Here is a 12,395-nt window from a genome sequence, read left to right on the forward strand (position 1 = left end):
TCTGACTCTTTGCGACCCCATGAACCACAGCACGCCAGCCTCCCTGTCCATCACCAACTCCTGGAGCCTACACAAACCCATGTGCATTGAGTCGGCGATACCATCCAACCATCTCATCCTCTGTCGTCCTCTTCTCCTCCTGCCCTCAATCTTTCTTAGCATCAGGGTCTTTTCAAATGAGTCAGCTCTTCGCATCAGGTGGCCAAAGTATTGGAGTTTCAGCTTCAACATCAGTCCTTCCAATGAACACCCAGAAATGATCTCCCTTAGGATGAACTGGTTGGATCTCCTTGCAGTCCAAGGGACTCTCAAAGAGTCTTCTCCAACACCACAGTTCAAAAGCATCAATTCTTTGGTGCTCGACTTTCTTTATAGTCCAGCTCTCACATCCATACATGACTACTGGGAAAACCATAGCCTTGACTAGATGGACCTTTGTTGGCAAAGTAATGTCTCTGCTTTTTAATATGCTGTCTAGGTTGGTCATAACTTTCCTTCCAAGGAGTAAGTGTCTTTTAATTTCATGGCTGCAGTCACCATCTACAGTGATTTTGGAGCCCCCCAAAATAGAGTCTGACACTGTTTCCAGTGTTTCCCCATCTATTTGCCATGAAGTGATGGGACCGGATGCCATGATCTTCGTTTTCTGAATGTTGAACTTTAAGCCAACTTTTTCACTCTCATTCTTGTATAATTTCATCTCATTCTTGTACAATTTCTATTTTTGTATGTTTAGAATATATATTGTATGTAATTTAATAATGTATTGTTTAGATTTTTATGCATATAATCAATACAGTGAAATGTGCATATAACTGATAAATGAAATCATACAGTACCTGGCAGGAGTGTTCAGTCAGAAACAGCTGTTGAAGTCTGTTGACTTAAAGAATGATGGAGAAGACGGTGGGGTGACACAGGCCACCACTCTGCTCGCTCCCCATTTTACAGTAAGACCTTTGGCAGGTCACCTGTCCTGTCCACAGTGTGGCCATCTGACCTGTGTGTGTACAGTGGACTGACTGACAAATTAGCACAGGGTGGTCTCAACTGTGGGTAGAAATTGCTGAGCGCAAGCACCCTTCTGATGGTCTCACCGGGGAATTTATTTCCAGAAGATTGAAAAACATTGGACCCCCCAGAAACTACCACAACATTGTAAAGCAATTTTATTCCCATCAAAAACAAGAAAGAAAGAAAAACATTGGACCCCTTGAGGGCTACATTTGGTCTCCAATCCTGAGTGCTTGGTAAAGTGCTTTCATCTTTTGGAGGACAGCAAATCTGTAAATAAAATTAGTAGCATTATTATAGTAATAAATGGAACAAAAAGTAATTATGCTTTTGGATGGCATATATTTTTTTTCTGTTCTCTGAATGAATAAAAATTAGACTATATACAAGGTTTTGTTAAAATGTTCTCTTTCCCTTTTTAAATTTCTAATAAAATATCAGTATTAAATGATTAATTGCTCACTTTTATTGCAGCATATAAATCAAACATAATGGATGGCTATGTAGTTGCTTGGGCTAACTTACTAGGAAAAAATGTATCCCCTACAAAATCATAATTATGTCCTATGTGCAATTTTTCGTCTTTTTATTCTATTTAAGATTCATTTATTGATTTATTTTTGGCTATGCTGGGGCTTTCTCCAGTTGTAGAGAGAAGGGAGCTTTTTGTTGGGCTTTCTCTAGTTGCAGAGCACAGAATCTAGGCATGTGTGTGGGCTCAGTAGTTGTGGCTCAAGAACTTAGCTGCCCTGTGGCATGTGGGATCCTCCCCATCAGGTATCGAACCATGTCCCCTGCATTAGCAGGCAGATTCTTAACCCCTAGAGCACCAGAAAAGCCCTCACCTTTTAAATAATGGTTTCTTCCATATATTAAATTCCGTTTTAGATGTAATGGATGTATGCTGCTGCTGCTGCTAAGTTGCTTCAGTCGTGTCTGACTCTGTGTGACCCCATAGATGGCAGCCTACCAGGCTCCACCCCTGGGATTCTCCAGGCGAGAACACTGGAGTGGGTAATGGATGTATACTTTCAGCTAATTGTATGGGTTTCCCTGGAGGCTCAGATGGTAAAGAATCGACTTGCAATGCGGGAGACCTGGGTTCGATTCCTGGATTGGGAAGAGCCTCTGGAGGAGGCCATGGCAACCCACTCCAGTATTCTTGTCTGGAGAATCCCCATGGACAGAGAAGCCTGGTGAGCTACACCCCATGGGGTCACAAAGAGTCAGACACGACTGAGCGACTAAGCACACAACTTTGGTATACTGGGACAGTTGACATTTATACAATAGTGATTTTATTTGAAGTAATGATATTTGACTAATTGCCAGATTTTCCAAGGGTTTCATATTGACTTTTCATCAAACATTACTGATTTTCCTTCTTACTATAGAATTTATTGAACCATAACACTGTGACAAGCATAATGAGGTTTTAAAGATCTCTGCCTACAGAGATCACATTCAGGTAGTAAATATTAGTATTTAGATATCAGATGCTTTTGTTAAAAGAAATGTTTACTGTGGTGCACAATTTACAAAACAAGAACACAAAACCTTTCTATAGGCTGCTTCTCAAATTGTTAATAAATATCTGGTTTTGTCATTTTTAGCTTGCTTCATTGAACTTTGAAGAGATTGTACAAATGAAAGCAAATCAAAGTAGATTAGCTTACTTCTTTCTTTCCTTTAGATTTTAGGCATGGAGTCCCTTTCCATTAAATTATTCTAGTGAGAGTATCTAAACTTTTTATTATGCTAGTGTTTTAAAAGCTCGTTCAAGTTGATATTTTTCAAGTTTTCTTATGATAAAACAGTATTTCATTCAGACTGTTATCATTTGTAGCTGCTATTGTTCATAATCAAAATATTAAAGAAGACTGACAATTACTATAGACAAATTATTTCAGGTCGTTAATGCTGTGAGATACCAATGAAATACCATTCTGAATCATAATAGAATTTTCCCATTTGCTTTTTTTTTCAAAACAGATTTTGTATTAGAACTACAAATGTGGCTAGGACAGTGGCTCTCAACCTAACTATACAGCAGGATGATTTGAAGCCTTTTAAAAATTTACAAGCCCCAGGCCTCAGGATATCTTTAAGGGTATCTTTAAGTCTTTCAGGTGTTCTCTTTGCATAGGCAGAATTGAGGAATACATAGGTGTAGGAGAGCAGATGCTCAGTAGCATAGGTGAGAAGTACTATAATTGTCTAGTGGTTAAGCTTCAGAGCCAGAAGTAAGGGGGCAAAGGCTCTGAACTCTTGAAATATAGCAGCTATTAAAGTTTTTCACGTTAGCCCAAAAAGACATCTTTGACCTTGCTTATGTCTCATCGTGATAGTTCTAGTTATGTGATTTCTCCAGCCTTGATAGATGGGAGGGAAGCATCAAAATCAAACTAGGAGGCTGTTGGTGAAGGAAGTTGCAGCTGTCAAGCATGGGAAGCTAGCGCAAGCAGCTGCCTTGGATCCTGGTCGTATGAATGGTCGTATGATAGTCGTATGAATATGTTGACCTTCTGTCTAATGTTGACCTTCATCTAATCTACCAGAGATGGTAGATTATGATTGGTATTCTCTGATTGAGGAAACAAGATAGTTTTTATACGTTTTGGAAAGATTTTTCAATTTTAAGTTGATTAAAGCAAAGAAGGCCTAAAGATTTTATACCTAAAATATTTATTTCCCTGAAAGATTCACTTCTGTAGAATGATAGTATGTTCCCCAATAGTAGCGGATAAATGAGGCATTAACAGGCTTGTGAAAATGAGGGGGGAAAGCTACTGTATCTATTTGGCCAGATACGGTTTTTAAATGTGGATAGTAGAAGTATCTATTTCAGAATCTTAAAGTAACATAGCCAAATTATAGCTTTTTTTCATTTGCTGTATGCTTTTCCATTTTTTAAAAAAGTATTTTCTCCTCCCCCACAGCAATCTCATGGTTTAGGCAGGCCTATCTGGCTCCAGATTGCCGAGTCTGCTTACAGATTCACTCTGGGCTCAGTTGCTGGAGGTGAGTGACATGTCTGTGTGCTGTTTCAAGCTTGTGTTCATGTAATATTATCTCACTAGACTGGGACAGATCAGCAAAGGTGCAGTTCATGTTCGCAAGGGTCACGAGTTCAGGGCTTTCTGAAGTGTTCTTTATTTTTACCTGTGATCAGAGGACTTGTCATAGCACAGCCATGGCCTCTCTGGCTCCAGTCTGTCTTCAGGACAAAAACCTCTGGAATCACGTGAACGTCTTGGATGCGTGCTGCATTCCGCTAGTTATTATGGTTAAAGCCAGTATGAAGAAATGGAGACTCAGACTGTTTTTTGGTGTTAGGAGTGAGGGAAGGTGGGAAATCAAGATTTGGGGTACAAATCCCAGATGCTTACAAAATAAAAGAACCTCTTAAAGTGATTCACATTTGCTTTTCTGCTTGTATTTGGTGTCTTGCCTTTTTTCCCCCTTTCATCTTTTGTTGGTTGAAGAATATCTAGACTTGTTAGTGATTTGCTAAAATGAACCTCCCTTCTCCGCTCTTGGGCAAAATTTAAGAGGCTTTTTTTTTTTTTTTCTGGCTTACATCTCTCCATAGAATATGTGTAAAACCTGAAGTTGCTTTGTTGAGAAGAACCTAGTAGATGTGATTAAAATACTTAACGCTTTTTCAAAACAAGCCTGAACTGATGAAACTATTATTTTTTCTTTTCAGTCTCAGTTTTAGAAGTTGCAAAGCATGTTTTGGTTTTCAACAGTTGAAAATTTTAATACTCTAATTCATGTTATAAATTTTTTAGTGCCTGAGATTTTCTGAAGCCTGGCCTTTTTTTAAAAAACAGAACAAAACTGGGTTCTGTAAGTAGCGGGAGGGTCATGTTGAGATTTGGTTCCAATATTATAGCTGTAGCTAAGGTCAATTTACCAAAGTGCTATAGTAAACTACATTGTAAATTTATAGCCACTTCTGTATACATATATAGTTATGTTAAGGGGTAACTGGTATAATATATGGACACTTATTGGAACATACAAAGAAATATGTTATATATAATAGTTTAACGTTAAAGAAAATTGTGTGTTGACTATCTAATGTTGGTGACAACTTGAAAATTCGCTACAGTTGTTCTCTGTAGCAGCTGTATTTATGGGTCCCAGTGGTTGCTAGCCTCTGATCCTTCAGCTGTGTATGAAAGAAAGAAAAACTACAGAAAGTCTCTTTTGTGAGAATAGATACTGTGTTCTATTTCCTAGTCCTCTGAGATGAGATTTGTTGTCCTTATTCTCCGTTTAATTGTGCTCTCTTTTAAGCCTAAAAATTGTTTGTTTCATTTGTAGCTGTGGGAGCCACCGCAGTATATCCTATAGACCTGGTGAAGACTCGCATGCAAAACCAGCGTGGCACCGGCTCTGTTGTAGGAGAGCTGATGTACAAAAACAGCTTTGACTGTTTTAAGAAAGTCTTGCGTTATGAGGGCTTCTTTGGACTCTACCGGGGTGAGTAAGGGAATCTCAGCTGCTGAAGTGAGTGAGTTTGTCTCACCACAGCAGACTTGGCCTCACTCATTATGAAAATCAGTGCGAAAAAAAAAAAAAAGAAAAAATCAGTGCGTAGCCTGTTCAGTCAGACCAGGGCTGTTGTTCTTTTTATTGTCTCCTTGTTCGTTTCCCCTTTTTACATTCTTGCTGGTAACTAGCTGTATTAGTCTGCAAACAAGGTCTTTATTTCTTATTTCTGCCATCCAAAGCCTGCATTTGTCTCAACAAATGCAGGGTTTGTAGTCACTGTACTCTACCAACTGAAGCACAGGTCTGCAGGTGGAATACAAGGATGACAGGTAAGAAATAGAGACCTGCTTTTCTCAGTGAATTATAAAGGAGAAATAACACCTCTTCTCTGTGAAAGAGAAGCCAAGCTGCCCCTTGGAGGTGAGTTTACTCTCTATTCACTTGTTTCAGCTGAAAGAAGTAGCGAATTTTTTTGTCTCTTCCAAGGAGACCATTCATAAGTCTTTGCCAGTGAGGCATCTGAAGTTTAAAAAAAAAACAGAAAAGGAAAGCTTTTTGCTCCACGTCTCATTCCTGCTCCACGTCTCATTCTTGCTCCACGTCTCATTCTTGCTCCCTTCCTCCTCTTAGCTTAGAGGCGCTGAGCGGAAGCAGACTGTCTTTTGCAGGGAATGTGATCACCAGCTGTAAGCTGAGCACAGTGCTGTCGGCGTCAGAGGCAGCAGCCCATGCAGGATTCTCCCCACCACCGTCGGCTTTGTAGGAACTTGTTCTCTTGGGAGAGGGAGACTTTCATGTACGTGTTTTCACATTAGAATTTAGAGTTTCCTTTGGGAGGGAGATTAATTTTTTAATGCCTTTGGGCGCCACTTGGAATTCTTTGAAAAACTCTCTACATGCTTGGGTCCAGGGCATGTATGTAATTTACTGTACTTGTTTGTTTGCACATAGTCTCATTAATCCTGAGCTAATTCTGAGCCTGAACAAAGACTGGGCCTGAACAAAGCTTTATGCTCGTGGACAGGAGGAGAAACACCTCTGATTGGTAATAGGTGCAGATACTCAAGTGAAAATGTAGCTCTGATGTACTTGAAGGAGAGGGTCACAAGGATGTTCGTTTTTGGCATTTTATTTAGGACAAGAGAAGAGAGTGGTTCTGGAATCAAATTAGGCTCCAATACCCTGCCCTTGAGAAGGAATGTGATGAATTTTCTTGAGATATTCAGAACTCTAGCCTGTCTTAAATTCTAGCCGTACAACAAAATTCTAGCTGTACAACGTGTGCAGAGGTGTACATGATCTAGAATGCAGATCTGTGGATGTCAGTCTTGTTTGAGACTTTATTAATCACTGCATATCTGAATTCTGTTTATATGAAACCTGAGGGTTAAGTGGTGCTAAGTGGTTTTTTCCTTTGACATCTCCAATCTTTCTTTGTTGAATAAGACTCTTTCTCCCTGTTGGGTATACCTTAAAAGAGAAGGAATCTAGACGTACACACTGCACAGTTTACCTTCTCAATAGATGGATGCTTACAGAAGATTTTATTTGAGAGAGGTGTCATATTATTTGGGTCCAGTATAGCAAGTTGGGGGTAGGGAGTGAAGAAATTATTCGCTTTATTTAAGATGTGAGCTGATAAAATCAGTCCTTTAAATGAGAAACTCTCATATTGGGGGGAAGATTGTAGGAGTCCTGTATATGAACCCTGTGTTGAGATTGTCATATATTGCTTAGAGCTGGTCCATTATTTTGTCAGATGATTGACAAAACTGTTGACAGATTAGCCTAAATTTCTTTATAGGAAGCAATGATAAAATGACATAAACTATCAGTACTATATTAAAATTCTATGAGCCTTACTAAGGCAAGTTGTAAAACAAATACTCATGCTGACATGGTTGTTTGGGGATCAGATTAAAAGTAATAAGGCCTGATAATCATGAAAGAAAGTTAAGACTGCCATCTGCTGATTTATTCTTTTAAATCAGCTGCTACCCATTAAAGGTGTGTGCAGATTTGTGTTTGTCATTGATAATTCAGTTTGACTGACAGTAGCCTGTATATACGATTACTTGCTGGCTCTCAACTCGTAGAAAATCACTCAGCAATATCCTCAAAGTAGGCTTAAGATCAACAGTGAGCATGCAAACACATACATAATTTCCCCTTGCCTGGATAATTTAAAGGCTATAATATGTTTATTGTTAGCATCTTTAAAAACTGCATGCAAAAATGTATTTTAACGATTTGGATAATCTATGTGCTTTAGAAAGTTGAGCCCTGTGAATAGCTACAGATGTTGAATTGTTTATATATTTTTTTTCTTTTTCAGCTAGCCTGGAAATTTTAACTTTCTAAGAATAATGGTTTCCTTTATTTTAGGAGACTTCTTTTGAAATGACTTATGTTTGACATGTATTAGTACATAGGCTAACAGTGGGCTGTGTTTTGCTTGTAGAGCATACCCATTAATTGATACTTTAAGCTGCATTTTTCTTTATAGTTTTGGCTTTCTTTTAAATGAGCACTAAGTTCTGCATTTCTCTAAAGAGAAAATTATGGGAGCTGATTTTCTGTAAGGGCCAAGCCATTGTGTGCTGTTACACAGGTAGCATCATTTGTGGCAAAACCTGGGTCTGCTTAACAGGATGCTTTCCAGAGCTTTCCCAGGCATTCATCATTGGCTGCTCTAAAATGTCTGTGTACGTTAGTATGTTGTTGGTTGTAAAGAGAGGGAATTGTGGTTCTGTTGTTATTGGTAGTGTTATGGAAGTAGAGAAGATCCACGGCTCCATTTCTTCCTTGGACTTTTTGAGAGGTGTTATATAACTAGGCTTTAAAGGAAGCATGCTTAAGAAAAGGATTTATAGCAACAGACAGTATAACATTGTATTTGACATAATTATTATATACATATGCATAGTTTTCAGGATAATCCATTTTTTCCCATTTTTATGAAAATCCTAAGATGCTTGATGGGTAAATAATCTGGGGGAAAATGCCTTATTGGGCTTGTACATTCGTGTCTAGTACATCTATGTTGCTAACAATTCTCTCTGTTTTCCTAGGTCTGATACCGCAACTTATAGGGGTTGCTCCAGAGAAGGCCATTAAACTGACTGTAAGTGGCTAACTCATTGAATTTATGTCATTTGTTTAGATTATCACTAAGCCAAAAATTAAAACTGCTGCTGGGACTTCCCTGGTTGTCCAGTGGCTAAGCCCCACACTTTCATTGCAGGGCCCACAGGTTCAGTCCCTGGTTAGGGAACTAAGATCCCTCATGCTGTGCGGCATGGCAAAACAATTTAAAAAACCAAACAAACCCAAACTGATGCTGCTAAGACTAGCACACTGTCGAGGCATTTGTAAAATTTTGAATTTATATGTAGACATCTGCTAATTTTAAATTTTATATGAGACTGTTTTGCTGACTTGGAAAACTAATAATGTACCACTAAAGGCAATGATTGGGAGTTCTGGTTAATTAATGTTGTCTTTCTAATTAGGTTAATGATTTTGTCCGGGACAAATTTACCAGGAGAGATGGCTCCATTCCACTTTTAGCAGAAATCCTCGCTGGAGGTTGTGTAAGTATTAATACTGTGATTTCTCATGACAACTATGTTCCTTTAGCCTTTTTGCACACCAGATATAATACCTGAGTGACATCCCCTCGAGCTCAAGGAATTCTAAGCAGTTTTCTCAGATTGTATGATTTTTTAAAATATTTTATTGCATAATCTAACTGGTTTTGAGGCAGAAAAGAGTATTTTTGTTAGCTCAGTCTGTTAGAAGCTCCTGAAACATTACCTTTCACACTTTTTGAAGTTCTAATTCTGTTTCTTGTTTAAATATCACAGAAAACAGAATAGTGGGTAGAGTTACCATTTATTTTTATTGACTGGAATAAGTGTGAGGTGACTGATTAATTGGGCCCTTTTATTTTAGGTGTAGGAGTGAGTAAATCATTGTAGTATCATTACAATTTCCCTTCTTTTAGGGACCAGAGCAAGCAACCATAAATATGTTGAAGCTGTTGACAGTTCTCAACACAGAGACTTTATCTTTAAAGTGTGAGCATGACATTGGATTTTGTCTAATTCTCAAATCTAAGTTTGCAGCTCAGCTAATTTGTGGTGTCCCTTTCACATTTAGTGGTACCTAATTTGTTTAATCCATTTTGTCCCTGAAGCCTTTAATGACTTAACATTTGACTTGGCTGACAGTCTTGGCTCAGTCCTCTTCAGTTGTTTGTGGAACTGAGGTGATGAGGTCTGTAACCTTTGCAGCTTTTAATTCAGAGAAGATGCCCTGAGGGTCAGAGAGAGGTCGCTCTGGATTCTCCTCCTTCATATTTGTCAGCCTGGCACATACCTAGGTCCTTACCTTTCTGCAGCCAAAGCTCTTAGGGAAGGGTAGCTTGGTGCACTCCCTTGTGTGTTTATGTGTGTTAGCTTCTGCACCTTCACGTATGCCCAAGTGCATTCTCAGAAAGAAGACTCATGTCTTTGGCTATCTCTCTTTTTTTCATGAAAGACAAATAATAAGCATAGACTAAGACCTTTGCTAGCTCTTACTATAGTTTCTCTTCATCTTTATTCCAATTAGATGCTACAACTGTTTCTCTTCAAATTAAAGACCCATTGCAAATCATATTCTTTTTCTCAGTGGTTTTAGTTTTAATTTGGTTAAGAAATTTCCTAACTCAGCTTTGTCACAACACATGTTATACATTTGTCAGGAATCTCTCAAGTCATGTTCTCTTGCTCCATATAGATAATTTCTGTTTCCATTTATAATATCCAGAGGTTTTTGCCCATGAAACTGACTTGTAGTTACATTATGATCAGGTATTTGGTTCCTTTGTTCTTCCTAGGTAAAGACACTGTTTCTAGGTTTGAACTTTGGGGATTTCTGTTGAAGTCTGCGGTACCTCGAGGGTTGTACTGACACTCTACATTTCTTCCTTAATCACGACTCTCTTCTGGAGGCTTAGATGGATTGTCTAGCTGGAAACTGACAGCATGAAAAATAGTTGGGTTGGGCTCTAAGCAGAATGATTTCATTGTCTACAATTCTTCACCACAAACACTTCTGCTTCCCTCTTCCCTCTAAATCTCTTCATTCAGGGATAAAAGGAAATGCACAATTATCAAGTTTCCACTGATAAATTCGATCACACTACAGTGTAAGTGATTGGTGAAGCACAATCTGCTACTTCTCCCGAAAGTCTACTTATTTCAATGGAGAATAAAGCCCTAAACAAAGAAGAGGTCTCTGTTGATAGACTATCAGGCATTGTGGAATATAGGAATAGTCTTTTTGCTGAATGAAATCTGGTAAGCAGTCACCAGGTGAACACTAGGGAGAGTGGCTGCCTGAGAGGTAGGTGGATAGTAGGGGTGTGTGTGTGTGTGTGTGTGTGTGTGTGTGTGTGTGTGTGTGTGTGTGTGTGTGTGTGTGTGTGTGTGTGTGTGTGTGTGTGTGTGCGTGTGTGTGTGCGTGCGTGCGTGCGTGCGTGCGTGCGTGCGTGTGTTGCTTAGTCATGTCTGATTCTTTGCAGCTCCACGGACTGTAGCCAGGAGCCAAGCTCCCTGTCCCTGTGTGTGTGTTGCTTAGTCATGTCCAGCTCTTTGCAACTTTGTGGACGGTGGCCCACCAACCTCCTCTGTCCATGGAATTCTCCAGGCCAGAATACTGAAGTGGGTAGCCATTCCCTTCTCCAGGCGATCTTCCCAACCCAGGGATTGAACCTGGGTCTCCTGCGTTGCAGGCAGATTCTTGACAGTCTGAGCCACCAGGGAAGCCTGATCATAAAAACCTTAGGATCCTGGGTATGGGCAGTGATAGGATGTGGAGTGCCCTGTGGGTATTTGGCTAAATGCTGTGAGTGCCACCAGGCAACGGGAGTGAGGTCACTCAGTTTTAAAGATGTACTTAATGTGTTAGCCTAACACAAGTTAATTCAGAAGAAATAGTCAGTATTGACTTTATAGGTTTTTTTCTTAGCAGAAGGGGTAGCTAGGACCAGGGCCTCAGGTTCCCTACATGTGCAAGGGAAAGTTTGCTGCTCTGAAAATGACCGTGCTGTCCTTTAGGCAAAATGATGTACACTGACACGATCATGCAGTAACCAAGAAATGAAACTATCTGGTCCTTAAGCATTATGTATTTTCTTGTTTTTTGTTTTGTGATCTATTTTTTAAAGTATATGATATTAGATACCTGCAAAAGAGAATGCATTATATAGATTAAAAGTTATAATAAAATGAGCATCCATAAACCTACCACTCCGACTAAATATTGCTATTATCATTGCTGCTGGGTTTTGTTTTCACTCTAGTACTGATCTGCTAGAATGTTAATGAGCAGTAGGGACTTTTCTTATTGGGTTGAACATTTTATAGGCATGGTCTCATTATTCTTTCTAATTGGAGTTGAAGAAAATAAACCCTGAGAGAGAAGATATAGCACTTAGTGAATGACAAAATTGTCAGTCAAACCACTTTTGTCTCCAAATCTCTGTTAGTACATATTTGGTATGTTTTCATTCTCTTTCTTTCTTTTATTCATTCTCATTCAACAACCTGTCAAGGCTGAGAAAGATTTAGAGTTTCCTCCTGTGCAAGGAACCAGACTTAAGATATGTTTATATCTGATAGAAAAAGGGTAGTTCTGACCATTCTCACCAGATAAACTTCATCTTAAGTCTAATCATATTCCACTTTGGTAATTTGAAAATAGAATTTCTTATCATGATTTACTTCATTTCTACATGTCACCAAAAAAAATACATGCTTATGATTATAATTCATAATAGCTACCATTTCTTGAGCATCTTGTACTAGACTGAACACTTTATAGGCATTATC

The 12,395-nt window shown here is 38.9% G+C and overlaps 1 protein-coding gene across 4 annotated transcripts in view; it reads left to right on the top strand.

Moving 5' to 3' along the window:
* The window catches only part of SLC25A12 (solute carrier family 25 member 12), a 98,697-nt gene that overhangs the window by 68,173 nt on the left and 18,129 nt on the right, over positions 1-12,395 (top strand). For all 4 annotated transcript variants that reach the window (XM_069577218.1, XM_069577219.1, XM_069577217.1 and 1 more), the window contains 4 exons: positions 3,954-4,035; positions 5,347-5,505; positions 8,589-8,641; positions 9,030-9,110. In XM_069577218.1, coding sequence (XP_069433319.1) covers positions 3,954-4,035; positions 5,347-5,505; positions 8,589-8,641; positions 9,030-9,110 — 375 coding nt within the window. The remainder of the gene's footprint in view (positions 1-3,953; positions 4,036-5,346; positions 5,506-8,588; positions 8,642-9,029; positions 9,111-12,395) is intronic.

Source organism: Ovis canadensis, chromosome 2 (genome assembly GCF_042477335.2).
Source record: "Ovis canadensis isolate MfBH-ARS-UI-01 breed Bighorn chromosome 2, ARS-UI_OviCan_v2, whole genome shotgun sequence".
Classification (NCBI taxonomy): Eukaryota; Metazoa; Chordata; class Mammalia; order Artiodactyla; family Bovidae; genus Ovis; species Ovis canadensis.